We start from the raw sequence: 18788 nt of genomic DNA on the forward strand, positions 1-18788 counted from the left end.
AGCAACTTTTCACCAGCCCTAAATTTAAGCAGTTAGGTCCCGTTTAAGGGCTTCCAGTGAAGTTCACTTCTGCGTGGCGCGGAAACCAGGCCACAAGCAGCTTCGGCGTTGCCGTTGTAAATCCAGTCTGGACTGTTTCAGGACTTCTATCATGGACTGACAGATTCTGGAGCATATTACTTACGTTGGAGGTAGCGTCTTTATGGCGCGCAGTCCAACTTCGAGCTGGACTAGTTTGCGTTGCTGTTCCCGGTCCCTCTACGGGGTTTAGCTCTTGCTGCAACTGTGCCCCGTTCCTCCTCCACATAGCTGGCGTTCACGGTTCCACATGCAGCTTGGGCATCTCGAAATTAAAGCCTACTTCCCCTCATCCCAGTCTTCTCGATGGGAGAAGCAGTCCCGGCTTCAGAGGGAATGCAGGCTTTCTTCAGACTCTTACCGTCATCAGGAAGGCGAGCCCCTGTGGAGAACACACGTAACCGCCGCATTAGCCACGGTGGCTCCCCAGCGAGGCACCTCAGGTGCGGTCGCCCGGACCCGGGATGGGGGGGGGGTCCCGATTGGGAAGCGGGAATGTTGCGGATACCCCTCCCAATTCCAGGTTGAGTCAGGTGTCCCCTTTGGGCCAGACCCCCAGTGCTGTGCCGCGAGTGGTTCTTTAGAACATCCCCGCAAAATCTGAGTCAGGAATGGATTCAATGGATTCCTGTAGGTTGCCGCATGTGAGAAAGGTGGTCAGGCCGTCGTCCTCCTCCATGACAGGTTGCATCTAGGGTTTGTAATCCCTGCGAAGAGCGGGTAGAAATCCGATCCACAGTTTCGATCCACTTAGAACCAAGCTAAAAGCGACTCGCGAGGAAGTCCCCATGGTGGTCGTCCGTCCCTGGATTCCAACGGGTAAAGGCAGACTAGATGCTGATCACGAGGGCGGAAAGAGAACCACCAGCGAGGCCCGTTCTCCTGCTGGTTCCTCCAGATCCAGAAGGGAAAGGTGGAGACCCTCTTTGGGGGGCTACCGCTTTCGCGGTAAGATTCAACCTCTCCATGCATAGAGACAAAGGGTCCACTGCACAGGAATATAGATGAATTAGGATTCCTGCCACAATGTAAGGAATTCCATAGACGCAGAAATAAAAGTCCTTGGTAGTGAAAGTCCATTTATTAAGACATCTTAGAAAGCTCAAGTACAAGCAGTGGCAGGAATGACACTTCCGCCCGAAGCATACAGGTTATAAATGCCATTCTACCCCATCCCCCTTCCTGCTGCTTCCCATGGGGAACGGAGACTTCATCTCCAGCGCAAGAGATAAAGTCTCCGGGCCGATGCATCTATTTTGCCCATCGCCGGATTCTGTGGAGATGCACCTACCAAGGTTACTTCACCATCAACACCATTGAATCCTTTACACTAATCTGGAGAACCAGATTTGATTTCCCCGCTCTGCCACTTGAGTTGTGGAGGCTTATCTGGGAAACCATAATAGCTTGTGCACTCCAACCCATGCCAGCTGGGTGACCGTGGGCTAGTCACAGTTCTTTGGAGCTCTCTCAGCCCCACCCACCTCACAGGGTGTTTGTTGTGGGGGGGAGGGAAAGGAGATTGTCAGCCCCTTTGAGTCTCTTTACAGGAGAGAAAGGAGGGATATAAATCCAAACTCTTCTTCTTTTTTACAATGAATGACTAGAATGTCCATGCAGCTGTTTTCAAAACAAATAGGAAAAAATGGGGCTGAAGAGGGGCAATTGAATCAGCGTCAGATTGGGTGGGATGCTGGGTGTTAATTCAGTGGCTGAGAGCTGGGAAGAGAGAGAGATCGTATTTATATCCTACCTTTCTCTCCTGTAAGGAGACTCAAGGCGGCTAATCAACTCCTTTCATTCTCTCACCACAACAGACACCCTGTGAGGTAGGTGGGACTGGGAGAGTTCTGAGAGAACTGTGACTAGCCCAAGATCACGCAGCAGGCTTCATATGGAGGAATGGGCCAACAAATCTGGACCACCAGGTTAGAGTCCACCACTCATGTAGAGGAGAGGGAAATCCAACCCAGTTCTCCAGATTAAAGTCGACCACTCTTAACCACGACGCCACTAACAACCTGACATACTGAAGTCTATAAAATTATGTGTGGGGTAGAAAATGTTGACAGAGATAAATTTTTCTCTCTTTCCCACAATACTAGAACCAGGGGGCATTCATTGAAAATGCTGGGGGGGGGGGGAGAATTAGGACTAATAAAAGGAAACACTTCTTCACTCAACGTGTGATTGGTGTTTGGAATATGCTGCCACAGGAGGTGGTGATGGCTACTAACCTGGATAGCTTTAAAAAGGGCTTGGACAGATTTATGGAGGAGAAGTCGATCTATGGCTACCAATCTTGATCCTCCTTGATCTCAGATTGCAAATGCCTTAGCAGACCAGGTGCTCGGGAGCAGCAGCAGCAGGAGGCCATTGCTTTCACATCCTGCACGTGAGCTCCCAAAGGCACCTGGTGGGCCACTGCGAGTAGCAGAGTGCTGGACTAGATGGACTTTGGTCTGATCCAGCAGGCTAGTTCTTATGTTCTTATGTAACCTCACACTGTCGCTGAGAAAGGTGCCATTAGCTCTCTCCTTCAACCATGTATCTCTACAACTGCGTTTCTGGGCAGAGCCAGCTTACCTCAAGGATACTTTGGAGCTCCTCTACGTAAACCCGTTCTGTTTCTATCAGTTCATTGACAATATGGCTAAAGAAGGAAGAGAGGGAAAGAGAGAATTTCAGTGTTTTTTTGCATCCAAATCTGAAGAGGTTTTTAAATATTACATTACGCATCAAAACGAGCAAACCATTCCAGGTGGGGTCTGGAAATCTCTGGGAATTACAAGTGATTGTTAGATTACCGAAATCAGTTCTCCTGAAGGAACTTTGGCTGCCTTGGAGAGTGGGTTCTATGGTATTGTACCCCACTGATGTCCATCTGCTCCTTAAAACCCGCCTTCACTGGGCTCCATCCAGGAATTTCTCAATCCACAGTTTTCAACCCCAATGTGCCCCAGGTGAGAAAGTAATGCAAGCAGGCTATTGCTGCAATGTATTTGTAACCCCCATGCTCAGAATGGGTTGACCCAGTAAGGGATGGAGACTCAAAGCAGCAGAAGGCTGCAGAGCTCATAGTTTGGAGGAGACGAGGCTACCAGACTCGGACCTTGATTGGTATAAGCCCTTAACACCTTGTTAAGGGTTTTTTTAATGTTTGTAATGGGTGAGAGTTCTCCTGGAAACCTTCATCATGTTGAATCCTGTTCATCAAGCCCTTGGAGCCTTCAGGAGCCAACCCACTTGCAAAGAAGAATTGGACTTGGCAGTATCAGTAGACAGTAAATATAAGGACTTGAAAATACAACCTGAACAGGACCTTGAAGTGTGATATTAAATGTTGATGTTATATGTTATATGTTAAGAAAGTAAACCATTTTGTTTTTAAAATTTGTTGTTGCAAACTCATTCCAAGTTCTGCCCCACAGAACCCACAGTTAGAGGTTACATATTCATTTATTTATTTGATTTTCTCATATGCCCTTTTTTCAGAATCATCAATATCCTGGACAGTTTGCATAACATTTCTAATAAACATCAAAGATTTTCCAAGTGAAACAAGTTGCTGTCCAATCCTACAAGGGTTGGAAAAGTTAGTGGACAAAACCAAGCAAATAAAGCAGAACCGATAAATGGTTAGGACCCATTAAAGTTCATGGAGAATACGCCATTTTTATCTCATGCCTTTTGGGACACCAGACTCAACCCTGCTTTTCCAGAGTTTCACAGAGGGAACTCTGCAAAGAACACAGCAGGTTAGGAAGATAGTAGGCAAGCAGTTTGCTAACTTTCCTGGGCTCCCCTTCTAAGTAAATAAATGGGTGTGTTACAGAGTATGGTTAAACACAACACCATGTTATCTGCATGTCTGGGCATTAACTGCAAGGGTGGAGTCAGGTGCAAGAATCGGGCTGGGAATAAAAGACCATGAATCTCAAATGTAAAGAAATGTATTATCATACAAGAAAACATATCTCAGGGCATTGCGGCAGAACACAGATTTCCACCACACTTTATTTGCTAAGGCCGGCTCTAAGTTCAGCACAGATGTTCAGATGACAACAAAATATGAAAAATGGAGAATATGAAAAAGAGCCTTTGGTTCCTAAATCGCCCAGCAGTGACCAAAGAGATGCCGGTTTTTAAAGAGGTAAGCCGGAAAACACAGCGGAATAAACAGAGCAGATGTTTGTCTTGTCAAAACAACCAAGACAGGGATACTGACTTTGAAGGCTGCTTCAGTAGAATGCAGCTTTGTATTATTGCTTACAACTTAGCGGCACATTCAACAAAATCACACGACATCAGTCGAGAGCAGTCCTTCTTTAAGACTGCACTCACAGTGCACATTTCCCTACATTCAAAAATTCTATGCATGAAGAAATCTAGCTCTTCAGGGAGCAAGACTAGTTCAGTAGAATGCAGCTTTCTGCTATTGCTTACAACTTCGCAGCACACTCAGCAAAATCACACGACATCAGTCATTCGAGGTTGCGCACACAGTGAACATTTCCCTACATTTAATGACTCTATGCATGAAGAACTCCAGCTCCTCAGGGAGCAACGTTCTATCTTGGGCCTTGATTGTAGCTAGTAGATTTCTACACTAGAACATTAGAAATACAAAAAGTAAAGGCATGATTATTTCTGCTGCAGATAGGATAGAGCAAAACAACCGTGATTTGTCTTAGTATTTATACAGTTCTTTTCTTGTTAAAATCACTTCACGTTTGCAGGGAGTGTGGATTTCTTTGTTTTCCAGAGGGGGCTAGGGGGATGGGCTAAGTCTAGGAAAGGAGCAAAGCCAAATCTGGAAGAGGGCAGATCAAAATGGCAACCAAATGGCACAAGAATCATCAATTAAAAAAATAGATGTTTATTACATACATTAAAAACAATGTTATTAGAGCTCACAGATGACTCAAGCTATCCAGATCTTGTCAGCTCTCGGAAGTTAAGTAGGGTTGGCCCTGGCTAGTATTTATAGGGCAGATCTCCAAGTCATACCAGGAAATACCAAGAAATACTTTGCTTTGCAAAGGAAGGTAATGACAAACCACCTCAGTTAGGTTGATTCTGCATGGTGTAGAGTGGCATACAATTCTGCATGGTGTAGAGTGGCATACAATCCGGTTGCAGGGGGGACTTCACACAGATCCCACCCCCAAAACCAGCCTGCCCCATTTTATTTCCCCCAACCCAGGTTTTTTGAAAATCACTACCCTGTTTCTCCTAAAAGAAGACATCCCCTGAGAATAAGACGTAGTAGAGGTTTTGCTGAAGTGCTAAATATAAAACATCCCCCCAAAGTAAGATGTAGCAAAGTTTTTGTTTGGAAGCATACCAGAGCATGCAGCTGTGGAGCGGAAAAATAAGACATCCCCTGAAGAAATAAGACATAGCGCATCTTTGGGAGCAAAAATTAATATAAGACGCTGTCTTATTTTCGGAGAAACACGGTAAACTAGCGATCCTCTTGGAAAATCCCAGGCTAGAGCCGATCCTGCGCAAACGGCCAGGCAGGAAGCACTGTATTTCCTTCCTTTCCACAGCACCATCCGTGGTCAGGAGAATCTACGGCCCCTTCCGCACACGCAAAATAATGTGTTTTCAAACCAATTTCACAACTGTTTGCAAGTGGATTTTGCTATTCCGCACAGCTTCAAAGAGAACTGAAAGCAGCTTGAAAGTGCATTATTCTGCATGTGCGGAAGGAGCCTACCTGCCATTGCCTGCCTGGTGCAGGAAGGCCCCTTTTCCTTTTGTTTAATTCTGCGGGTTGCGTCTGCGTAACTATGCAAGTGCAGCCAGTCATCTTGTGGGATGATTGACATGGGATCCGTTTCTGCATGCCCACATAGCTACACAAGTTTTGCCGGAAATTTTTTAACAAGAGAAGAATCTCTGTGCAAAGACACAAAAGCTACCCAGGTTGTTTCTGTGGCCTCTGATCCCTCCGAAGTGTCCGTCATACTGCTGGCTCCGCCTCCAAAGTCCATGTGACCTTGGATGCAGAGCTTTGGAGGCAGCAGTATAAAGCTGGACCCGGCCAGGACACAGCCCACAGTTCAAGGCTGGGCTTGGCCTGGTTGGGTCCAGCTTTAGACTGCAGGCTTTGGAGGAAGAGTCCACAGTTTAAAGCTGGTCCAGGCCAAGTTCCGCATTGCAGTTCAGGCACAGGGCCTGCAATGCAACGCTGAGACATTTAGAGCCAGCATGGTGTAGTGGTTAACAGCAGGCGTACTCTAATCTGGAGAAACGGGTTTGGTTCCCCGCTCTGCCACTTGAGCTGCGGAGGCTTATCTGGTGAACCAGGTTAGCATGTGCACGGCAACACATCCCAGCTGGGCTAGTCAAAGTTCTTTGGAGCTCTCTCAGCCCCGCCCACCTCACAGGGCTTTTTTTGGGGGGGAGGAGATTGTAAGCCCCTTTGAGTCCCAGAGAAAGATGGGGTATAAATCCAAACTCCTCCTCCTCCTCCTCCTCCTCCTCCTCTTCTTCTTCTTCTTCTTCGCAGCACATATGCCCCGGCTTGGAGGTCATTATAGCGCAGGGTCACCGTACGGCAGAAGCAACTTGACGGCACATAACCCTCGACGCACACACTCCAGACCACAAAAATCTATAAAAGCCACTTATGCTTATTTATTTTATTCATTTTTATTCCCTTCAAAGCAAAAACAGAGGGAAAGGGAGAGGGGGAAACTTTTTTAAAAGACCTACATCTCCCCCCTGTATTTTTCTCTCCCATTTGAACCCACTTGGCACACTACCTGTATTGCTTAATAAACCCTGTTCAAAGGAGAGCCATAATGCTCGCCAGGTTTAATGTTATGCCTTCTGCCTTGTTACATGGCAGATTTAATAAGCAAGAAACAGCTAAAAGATTGTGCCCATGCAACGATGGCTCAGTTGAATCTCTGGCCCACCAATTACTACACTGTCTCAGATTCAAGGAAATCAGACCCAAGTATGTGAATCTTACTCCTTTACATTTACCCCATCTCCCCGATTTAATTAGATTACACTACTTGTTGGACAACCCTGATCCTTCTCTCTGTACGATAGTGGCAAATTTTCTCCTCGAAATTACTAAACGCCAGTAGATTTCCTTCGACCTGTATTGTATATGCTTTTTAATCTGTTTTAATCTGTTTTTTTATTACTGTTGTACTGTTGTCTATGCCAATAAAGGCTTGCTTCTTAAAGAAAAAAGACCTACATACATACAGACAAAAAATACAACGACGCCATGGCATATCTACACATAAGTTTCTATAAAGAGTTTCCGAACAGCTAAAAATGAGTCCGTTGCTGTCTAACTGCCAAGAGTTCCAATATTGATAAGAGTTCTGAGGTCCTCAAACCACAGTTTTACTGGAAGTGGGCTTTTACATTCCCGACGTTGCAATGTGAGTCTTGTAGCTGTAGAAAGGACCCATAGGGCCCAAAGCCTCCCTGACTGATTTCTGTCATACTGGTCTCATTGCACAATACAGTACACTGTTAATGAAACAGGTCGAGGCAGCTGCCCTCCAACGGCGGCTGATCCCACAAAAGCAGAGAACAATAAGGAAGTGAAAACAATTCAGGCAAGGGGAATTTCTAGCAGGCGCAGAGCAGGTGTGGTTCTACAAATATACCAGTCTGCCAACTCAGAGGACTGTGTCCAGGTTGACAGATGTGGAGACATCTGAGCTAAAATCCCAAGCAGCTTCCATGAAAATGCAGCTCAAGCCACGGCAGCAGAGGAAAAGGGGGAGAAAGAAGAAGAGTTTGGATCTATATCCCCCCTTTCTCTCCTGTAAGGAGACTCAAGGTGGCTGACAATCTCCTTTCCCTTCCCCCCCCCCCACCACCACAACAAACACCCTGTGAGGTGGGTGGGGCTGAGAGAGCTCCGAAGCACTGTGACTAGCCCAAGGTCACCCAGCTGGCATGTGTTGGGGTGCACAAGCTAATCTGGTTCACCAGATAAGCCCCCACAGCTCAAGTGGCAGAGCAGGGAATCAAACCCGATTCTCCAGATTAAAGTGCGCCTGGTCTTAACCACTACACCACGCTGGTGAACTGGACTGAACCCCCTCTTTCTCTTGTTTTTGGCAGGGGAAGGGCGGGGGGGGGGTGTTAGATGGACTCGGCCAGGGCTACATTAAACGTCTACACTCACTTTCACATTCCTGAACAGTGCACTTCCAATCTACTTTCGATGCACTTTAGCGATTATTTGCAAGTGGATGTTGGCCTTTGGTCATAATAAAGTCCAGTTGCAAAGTGCTTTGAAAGCGGGTCGAAAGTGCATTATCCAGTGTGTGTCACAGTAGAAGGCACCCAACAGAACCCCCTTTAAACTTGAGAAAACGTGGGAGCATGGCAAGGGCATTCCGGGGGGCACGGGGGGGGGGTGCTCCGGGGCGGGGGCAGAGGATTTTATATCCTCACCCCCCCACCCCAAACGCACAGAGCGCACAGTAGTTAAGAAGAAGAAAAGTTGTTTTTTATACCCTGTTTCGAAACTACCACTTGCTCATCCCTTTTCTCATGCGCTGCTTTCCTGATGGAAACGCTGACATCCTTCAAGCAGAGATTATCGGGGGGGGGGGGGAGAGCACAAGATGTTCAGATATTGTTTGCCCTAGCAAAGTTAACAACAACTTTGAAGATGCAGAGATGGGGGCGGGGTTGATATTTACATTTGGAAAATGGCAAACAAGGAAAGCGTTCAGTATCCCCTTCAACTGCTTTCTCGGTCTTCAAAGCAGTTACATGAGGCTACTTGAAGAGGTGGGATCCAGCAGGTTCTCACAGGTTCCCAAGAGTAGGTTACTAATTATTTGTGTGTGCCGAGAGGGGGTGACTAATTGGTGATTTTGCCACGTGATTTTTGCCTTAGTTACTTAACGCCCCTCCTCTCAGCAGTAGCGCGCAGAACTTGAAGCAGTCTAGCAGGAGATGCACCGGCGTGCATGGCAGCCTGCGCCTGCGTGCATTCGTTTCCCGCCCAAGGACCGGTGCAGCGCCTGCGTCCTTGCCACAGCCCCGCCCAGGAATGCCCCGCCCACAGAATGCCCAGCCACGCCCTCGTCGTGCCCCGCCCAGCCCCATTGGCGCTGCGCCACAGGTTGAATCCCACCACCATGGGAACCTGTTACTAAAATTTTTGAATCCCACCCCTGACTACTTGTGAACAATTAACAAATATTCTATTTTAAACAATAGAGCTTGCGCCAATTAAAAAGTGAGGCGAATTTGCTTCCTCTTGAAGCAGGAAAGATGAGAATGCAAAAGTATTTGAGTTCTTTTTTTTTAAAGCAAGAATTTTTGGAATATGGAAGGATGAAACAGATGAGGAAACGCACAGAGTTTTAAAATGTTTAAATTCCAAGATCCTGTCTCAATGCCTTTGCTGCTGTTACCGCTGACTCATGTCTAAAGAACGGGATTTCGCAGGACTCCCCTGCAACATCAGTAGGGCTTGAGTCACAGGCTGACTTCATGGTCCTTCCTTGTGAGAAGTGATACCAGAAAAGAATGTGGCAAAACCTCTCTACGCAGCAAACAGCTGATTTTGCAACCGTGGAAATAAGACTCTCGCTGCAACAGATATTTTAACAGAGCAGCGCACAAACGTGGCTCGGGGCATCCGAGGCCCTTTTTGCACAGCAAACGTAAAGCGGGTTGCAGGCGGGAAAAATTTGCAATCCACGTTAAAATGAAAGAATCGCAGATAGTATGATTCTTGAAAAACCCGGGTTGGGAGGGAAAACTCGGAGCGGACTCGCGTTAGGAGCGGGATCCGTGCGAAGTTCCTTCTCCCCCTGTGGTTAGTCCACGTTTATTGGCCCGTGTGGAAGGGGCCTAAGTGCTGCTGGCAATAAAAATAGTCCTCCCTCTCAAGAGGTAAAAAGGTAATAAGCTAAACAACAAATGGTTTGCGGGCCTGTTGGTCTAACCATATCTTACACCACAGGTCTCCAGCAGGGTGCTCATGGGCATCATAGCACCCGGTGATGCCTTTCCTGACCCGCACCACATGTTTTTAGGAAATGGATGTGGCCCAGGTGTGGCACCCGCCCAGCAGGGCTTCTATTTGGCCCCTGAATATCTCATTGGCTGTGCAGATTAAAACTGTTTGGGTGGCACTGACTCAGGCAGGCACGAAAAAAAATGACAAGATTAAGACAGAGTAAATAATTCACACCCTTATCTTAAATTTTCCAATTTAAGATAAGGGTACAGATTAGTTAATCTATCTTAATCTTGTCAAATACAATACTTATACCAAAAAGATCAGCTCTGTCACGTACACAAAGTCTCCCCAAATTGTGTTCTGGGAAACCTTTCCAGCTCACGTCTTTCTACAAACTATGTGCAACTGAATTATTCTAGAGGGATTTTCTATACAGTCAATAGGACAGTGGTGTACAAAATACTTCGCAAAGTTACTTTGATGAATTATTAGGGGCTGTGGTCTATACTACTGGCTATTGTGTAATTTTCCATCATTCAGTATATCATGTTAACACTTAATGCTTTGGTCTGTTCTGTTTTTTAGACTTCTGGTAGGTTCAACAACCAAAATCCTATTTCTCTGTTTATTGCTTGTCCCATCTTGTTGACTGTACTGACTCTGTGCGATCTGCCTTCAGTCCCAGCAGTAGCGGAGCTACAAGGAGACAGGAGGGTGCGTGTTGCACTGGGTGCGCACCTGGGGGGCGGGAAATTGCCCCGACCCCTTCCCTTCCCCTGTGGTGCCCCGCCCCCCGTGCCCCCACTTTCCTTAGTTCAACTGGGGGCGGGGCCTGTGGGGGGCAGAAAAAATAGAGTCTGCCCCAAAGAATAAAGGCAGCTGCTTTTGATTTCTGCTTTCTTCATTTTCCTCTGCAGAAAAAGCCAGTCTCTGCTACAAATGGAGCAACAAGCTGCACACCTCAAACTTCCAAACTACAAATTACCTTCTTGGACTCCGTTGCTCCAGTACAGCACTCCCTGCCTGGAAGAGATTTGGGAGGGAGAGCAATTTATTGAGAATTAAATGCTATGAGGGCGCATTGGCCCTTTCACTTAATTGGAAAATTCCAGGCAGGATGCGTTAGGAGCAAACCAAGTCCAGCTAGCAGAGTTACGAAGGTTGCTCAATTCAGACGCATCCTGTGTCACCACTGGAAGAGCCAGTTTGTGCAACCTATCCGTCTATCTGCCGAAGGGTTGCCAATCTGGCATTGTGGCTGATCCCCAGCCAACTGTGATCCACTTCCATGGAGAAAATGGCTCTTTTGGACAGTGGACTCCATGAGCTCCCAAAGGCACCTGGTGGGCCACTGCGAGTAGCAGAGTGCTGGACTAGATGGACTCTGGTCTGATCCAGAAGGCTCTTTCTTATGTTCTATGTTCTTATATCCTTAGACCAGTGGTCCTCAACCTTCCTAATGCCGTGACGTTTTAATACAGTTCCTCATGTTGTGGTGACCCCCAACCCTAACATTTATCCCTTTTACAGATGGAGAACACTGACGCAGAGAGTCTTAGGTGACCCCTGTAAAAGGGTCGTTCGACTCCCAAAGGGGTCGCGACCCACAGGTTGAGAACTGCTGCCTTAGACCCAGCTGAGATCCCTCTATAGACTCCAAGCCCAAATTTCCCGGAATTTCCCAACTCGAAACTGACACCGCTATCTGAGCTAAGCATGGCATTAGTTGGTTCCTGGACCATGTTAGTGTGTTTGTTTTCCTGTTGAAGTAAGATTCTTCCTGCTTCTTTACATGTGAACAAAGTGAATGACAGACCCTCGTCAACCAGTTTGGCTCTTCATGTGGACAAGCATACCATGATTTTAGTATCTTTTGACAAGGTGCCCCATAATATTCTCGCAATTAAGCTAGAGAAACGTGGACTAGACAATGCTACTATTAGACGGATTTCTAATTGGTTGACTGACCGAACTCAAAGGGTGCTCATCAATGGCTCATCTTCATCGTGGAGAGAAGTGACTAGTGGGGTGCCGCAGGGTTCTGTCCAGGGCCCAGTGCTATTCAATATTTTGAATATTTTGACTTGGATAATGGAATAGAGAAGCATAGGTTAAGGGGGGACATGGTAGCTATGTTTAAATATTTGAAGGGATGTCATTTTGAAGAGGGAGCAAGCTTGTTTTCTGCTGGCACAGAGACTAAGAACATAAGAACATAAGAACAAGCCAGCTGGATCAGACCAGAGTCCATCTAGTCCAGCTCTCTGCTACTCGCAGTGGCCCACCAGCTGCCTTTGGGAGCTCACGTGCAGGATGTGAAAGCAATGGCCTCCTGCGGCTGTTGCTCTCGAGCACCTGGACTGTTAAGGCATTTGCAATCTCAGATCAAAGACGATCAAGATTGGTAGCCATAAATCGACTTCTCCTCCATAAATCTGTCCAAGCCCCTTTGAAAGCTATCCAGGTTAGTGGCCATCACCACCTCCTGTGGCAGCACATTCCAAACACCAATCACACGTTGTGTGAAGAAGTGTTTCCTTTTATTAGTCCTAATTCTTCCCCCCAGCATTTTCAGTGTGTGCCCCCTGGTTCTAGTATTGAAAGTGACACAGAGACTAGGACACGGAGTAATGGATTCAAGGTGCAGGAAAAGAGATTCCACCTAAACATTAGGAAGAACTTCCTGACTGTCCTGTTCGACAGTAGAATGCACTGTCTTGGAGAGCGGTGCAGTCTCCTTTTTTGGAGGTTCTTAAACAGAGGCTGGATGAACATATGTCGAGCGTGCTTTGATTGTGTGTTCCTGCATGGCAAGGGGTTGGACTGCATGGCCCTTGAGGTCTCTTCCAACTCTATGATTCTAAGCTGCAGATCCCAAGACCTCACCACGAACCATTGCAAATGCTTTGCACCCTCCAGAGACACATGACGGACAGCTCAGAGCCAGTCAACTACATCGCTGGTTGCTGTTTGTACAGGCCAAGGTAACCTAAGTAACAAACCCAAGCCTGGGCATCACTACTGAGAACAAAGAAACTCCGGCCATTTGCCAGAAGGCAATCTAAGGTCAGAGCTGTTTGGACCCCATGTGCCCAAGCAACCATAAACACAGATTTTGCACCTTGCAATTGGTATGTTTCAGAGAAACGATACCTGGCAACAATATTTGTTCCAGTGAGCTTACTTTGAGGTTTGTGCTTTTCAAACACACGAGTGTTGAGTAACGTTTTTGGCCAAAGAACAGCGTATGGATTAAAAATGGAGAGGCAAAGAATGCTGAGGGGTAAGAGCGTACGACTGTAAACATCAGACATGCCGTGTAAATGGAACAAACAGGCAGAAACCTCCATGCATTGGTTTATGTAGCTATCATTTTAGGGGGGGGATGTAAGGCCCTTTCCTAAGGTGACCAGCCGTCCCGATTTTCGCGGGACACTCACGCTTTTGCACGATGTGTCCTGTGGCAGCCGCAATGCCTTCTGGGGTGCTTCCCTGTTTCCTGACCGGGGAGCGCCACCGCAAAAGGCAGTGAGCTCATGCGGGTGCGTGCGTGCGCACGCCCCCCGCTTTTCAGTAGTAAAAATCTGGTCACCTTACCCTTTCCACACTTTCAATCTATTTTCAATCCACTTTGAAGCTGGATTTTACTGTGCGGAATCCACTTTCAAACAATTGTGGAAATGGATTGAATGTACATTATTCTGTAAATATCTATCGAACAAACTGACCATATGGGCCAACGAGAATAAGATCATTGGTCCGGAACAAATTGGGTTTATCAAAGGGAAATCTACACTAGATCATGCCATTCTTCTGAATACAATGATAGCCAAGTATGTAACAGGGGGTAAATCCCCTTTGTATGTTGCCTTCTTGGATCTCAAAGGGGCATTCGATTCAGTGAATAGAGAACTCTTATGGGAAAAACTTACAGTAATGGGTATCGATGGTAGGCTGCTTGCTCTTATCAAGGCTTTATATACAAATACCACCCTTCAAGTGAGATGTAGCGACCCATCGGGAAAATTAGCGCCAAAAAATTCAATCCTTTAAAGGTGTTAAACAAGGCTGGCGTTTTGGCCCCTTGTTATTCAATCTGTTCATTAATGATCTGTCCCCTGATCTAAAATCGGTCCAACTCACCTTGCCCCAGCTTTGGTAATGTGACTCTTAACCACTACTTCTATTTGCAGATGATCGTTATTACTTTCTAGAAGCGAAGAGGGGATTCACAAATTCCCTTGTTATCCAAATGCGAGTGATTATTGTACCACGGAATTTCTTTATCCATCAACCCTGCTAAATCCTAAAAGGTTGGTTGTATTTGCTAACATTTATAAAACCCGAGTGAAGGTGATGGATGTTAGATGGTGCATTGGTTGAACAAGTCAAGTTCTGCAAATATTTAGGAATCGTTTTCCATCATAAAACCTGTTGGGTATACATAAACATACAGAGACCTAGCCATGACAGCTTGTGCCAGGGCTACTGTGGTGGAGATGTGGAGGGAACTTTTTTCTTTACGAAAGGCAATAGGTTTATCCCTGCACGCAGTTAGAGTCTTTTAACATGAAAGGTGATTCCTCAGTTGCTCCCTCATGGAGATCCCCCCTGTGGATTAATGCTTGGAGCCAAAAGGTTGAAAGGATCAGAAATCCAGCCTTCTTATACAAAATATTCGGAGTGCCACATTTGCATTCCTTATGTTTGCACTCTGTTTGGAAGCTGAGGACAGCACATCTGCTGGATTACGAAAGCTTGGCTGGCCACCCTTTAAGTTCTGGGTTCGCCTGTGCTTTAATTGGGACACTGGTAGCTTTATCAATCATATCCTCCCCAGCTCCATGGATCTAAGTGGTGGTGGGCAGTTGAAATTAAAATACTTTCTCCTGGGATTCTCCTGGGAGTCTTTTTGGTAAATGCTACCTCCTTCCGAACTCTTTTTTTTTTCCAACTAAAAAAAAAGGCTGACTACCTTGACCAGGAGCTACAAGTTCTACCAAGACCAAAGCTAGCTTGAAGTAACTGTTCCCCCTTCTTTTTTTTCAACATCAAATTCGGAAAACCAATGTGATGGCAGACTATCTGAGTATACTCCAGAGCCCAAGCTGAGATGGATATTAAGCACACAAGGACTCGTTGTAATTCCTTCCCTTTGTTCTGGTACTCCAAGGGAGGTTTTCTTAAAATTGATGACTTCCGCAAAATGAAGATGCCCCACTGTTACTCAAATTATAGTGGTGCAATCCATGGAACATATAATGCTCAACTGCCCCAAATACGAGGAAGCTAGGACCAGGCTTTTGACCTTCCTTCCTGCTAAGTTTAAGGAATACTCTGTTCCTACTAAACAACTCTTCTTCTGTGATTTTAAATTCTGTAGCTAGGTTCCTTTTAGGAACCTTGGAATAATACCTGTGGTGGTTTTATATATGGAACATCTGTCTGGATAATGCTGGTTGTTATATTCGTTTTATGCCTAATAAAGGTTTTATGTATGTACATTATTCTGCATGTGCAGAAGCAGCCTAAACTGCACTGGAGTTTAAATCGCAGCAGTATTCAAGTCCAGTAGCACGTTAAAGCCTTGCAAGAGTTCCAGGGCATAAACTTTCAAGAGTCCAAGCTTCCTTTCTATGATGTCAGAAAGCTCTGACCCTCAAAAACTTACACTCTGGAAATTTTGCTGCTTTTTTTGCGGTGCTGGAGGATTCGAATCTTGTTCTTCTACTGCAAACCAACATGCCTGTCCACCAGAAACAATCACAGCAATAGTTTTATTAAGAGTCTCGGGTATTTTGGTTTAGGGAAGCAGAGATTTGCGGAATTAAAATAACAACAACATTAAAAAAGACCAGAACGTTCATACTTTGGCCCAATAGGATGGATGGGATGGGCAGCTGCTTTTACAGGAGTTTGCAGGAATCTGTTAACCGTTAACTTGTCATCGGTGTTTTGCCCTGGGTCCACCCTTGATCTGCAGAGTTGTTCTGGCTCAGCACCTGACTGGCCAAAACTGAGGCCCCTTCCGCACATGCAAAATAATGCGTTTTCAAACCACTTTCACAACTGTTTGCAAGTGGATTTTGCCATTCCGCACAGCTTCAAAGAGCATTGAAAGCAGTTTGAAAGTGCATTATTCTGCATGTGTGGAATGAGCCTGATTTTTGCTCTGCCCCAGACTAGGTAGATTCCACTAATTCACCCCTTTATCTCCCCCCACGTGCCCTAGATTCTGCTCCAATTCCACTGCCAAATATCTATATTTTATTTGTATTTACCGGTATTTAAATCAGTTGTATCGCAATTTTTGGGAATGCCCCTGAGATATTTAATGCCAGGTGCAAGCCAGCTGACATGAATTAATAACAACATACACCGCGATCCAAATAATGGGAAAACGTCCCGAATAATTGTACTAAATTGTCCTCAACAAAGCGAGGTATATGATCCTTAAATAGTCCACGGAAGAATAGGATGAAGCTGCCACATAGGATGAATCATCCATAAAACAGGTTTCCTGGTAGTTATTGCCTGTTTCAGAGAACACAAGTTTCCACCTCTTCAGGCAATAAGCAGAAGTTGAAAACAGAAGAAGAAGAAGAAGAAGAAGAAGAAGAAGAAGAAGAAGAAGAAGAAGAAGAAGAAGAAGAAGAAGAAGAGTTTGTATTTATACCCTACCTTTCTCTCCTGTAAGAAGACTCAAGGTGGCTTACAAACTCCTTTTTCCTTCCTCTCCCCAACAAAAAACACCTTGTGAGGCAAGTAGGGCTGAGAGAGTTCAGAGAGAACTGTGACTAGCCCAAGGTCACCCAGCAGGAATGTAGGAGTGTGGAAACACAGCTGGGTCACCAGATAAGCCTCTGCCACTCAGGTGGAGGAGTGGGGGATCAAACCCTGTTCTCCAGATTAGAATCCACCAGCTCTTAACCACTACACAACACTGTGGTATGTATATATACTTTATATTATGGTATTTTTAGCTTGCAAAGGTAAGGATCCCTAGAAATGCTTTGGGCAAGACAGCACAGCTACTTATTGGCTGAAGAAGTCAGAGCTTCTATCCTCAGCAGGACCCCAAACCAGATTGGCACGCGGTGGAGGGGGATGCTGCCTCAGTTTCAGAGGTCTTCTGAGGTCCATGAGACAGCTGAGGCAAACTTTCTCCCGGCTCCTGTTGAGCTCGCCTTCCTACCCACATGGTAGCCAACCTAGCTTCACTGTGATCTTCCCCAACACATTAAAGCAAAGTGATTCTGGAAAGAGCACCAAGACGTTGAGGAAAACCCAAGCGTTGCACCACGATCCTGTGGGAAAGGGGGGGAAATCCCCACTTTCCAAGAGAGTCCGACGCAGGGCAAATCACCAGTCTGGAAACAGCCAATGTCTGGGGACGACTAAGATCGATTGAAATCCTGCTAGTATAATGTGACCGGTTAATAATCAATTATCGATGTACATATTCATTGCAGTGAGGTTATTCACATGACCATGAGACTCTGGCAATGGGTGGGAAATAAATATATGGAAATCAATAAATAACTGATTCAGCTTGAGTTATGTTGCCTTGGAATCACATTAAACCATTACAGCTAGGGTGTTGGCGTTGGTGTGTACGCAGATCTGTTTGAAGCCCAATTAGTATGCTATAGATCTGCTCACAACAGCCCAAAGCAGATTCTATGTGCCTAAATCACACTCTCGATTACCCCGGAATCTAAAGATCCTTCTGTTTTGTGTGCAAACAACATTCCACAGGCATACAGCAAACTGACAAAAGTCCTTTTGTTGAAACCCTAATCTCTCTGTGTGATTGGTTTGATTGTTGCACAAAAACCTTTCCTCCCAAAATCAGGCTGCTACACCATAAAGGATTCATCCAAAAGCCTCATTGCTGACACTAAAGGTGAGCTTAGAGCCCAGGTTGGCAGTACAGTTAGGGATACTCGTCTCCTGGTGGCAGCAAGAAATCTATCACTGTTGCAATTTATCTCCAGGAGACAGAGGTGGGATCCGGCAGGTTCTCACAGGTTCCCGAGAGTAGGTTACTAGTTATTTGTGTGTGCCGAGAGGGGGTTACTAATTGGTGATTTTGCCACGTGATTTTTGCCGCAGTTACGCCCCTCCTCTCAGCAGTAGCGCGCAGAACTTGAAGCAGTCTAGCAGGAGGTGCACCGGCGTGCGTGGTAGCCTGCGCCTGCGTGCATTCATTTCCTGCCCAAGGACCGGCACAGTAGCTGTGTCCTTGCCACAGCCCCGCCCAGGAATGCCCCGCCCCCGGAATGTCCAGCCACGCCCCCGTCGTTCCCCGCCCAGCCCCACTGGCGCTACGCCACAGTTTGAATCCCACCACCATGGGGACCTGTTACTAAAATTTTTGGATCCCACCACTGGACAGAGACCAGTTTCCCTGCAAAGAATGGTGGGCTTTATGGCATTATACTGCACTGAGGTTACCCCAGTGGTGTAGGGTGGGGAAATGGCACCAGGGGCAAAATGGCCCCTGTGCACCGCCCCCAGTGGTCCCCACTTTAGTTCAGCTGCTAGCTGCTCTTTGCAGCCGGCTGAACTCCAAGCTGCTTTGGGCTTCTGCTGGGCCTGGCGGGGCAATTTTCTGGCCCCCATGTGATCCTGGTGGTGTGCGCCTGGGGCCCCGTGCACCCCGCCTCCCGTGGCAGCTACGCCACTGGGTTTCCCCCCTCCCCAAAGTCTTCCCTTCCCAGAATCCCCTGCTTGG

General features: G+C 46.5%; 1 protein-coding gene across 1 annotated transcript in view; it reads right to left on the minus strand.

Annotated features, from left to right (window-relative positions):
• Positions 1 to 18788, minus strand: part of LOC125438502 (guanine nucleotide exchange factor DBS-like) — a 124206-nt gene that overhangs the window by 86045 nt on the left and 19373 nt on the right. Inside the window, exons 3-5 of the mRNA XM_048506937.1 lie at positions 17263 to 17358; positions 14195 to 14261; positions 2665 to 2785 (exon numbers count right to left, since the gene is read on the minus strand). Of these exons, the coding sequence (XP_048362894.1) occupies positions 2665 to 2785; positions 14195 to 14261; positions 17263 to 17358 (284 nt within the window). The remainder of the gene's footprint in view (positions 1 to 2664; positions 2786 to 14194; positions 14262 to 17262; positions 17359 to 18788) is intronic.

Source organism: Sphaerodactylus townsendi, linkage group LG08 (assembly GCF_021028975.2).
Source record: "Sphaerodactylus townsendi isolate TG3544 linkage group LG08, MPM_Stown_v2.3, whole genome shotgun sequence".
NCBI lineage: Eukaryota > Metazoa > Chordata > Lepidosauria > Squamata > Sphaerodactylidae > Sphaerodactylus > Sphaerodactylus townsendi.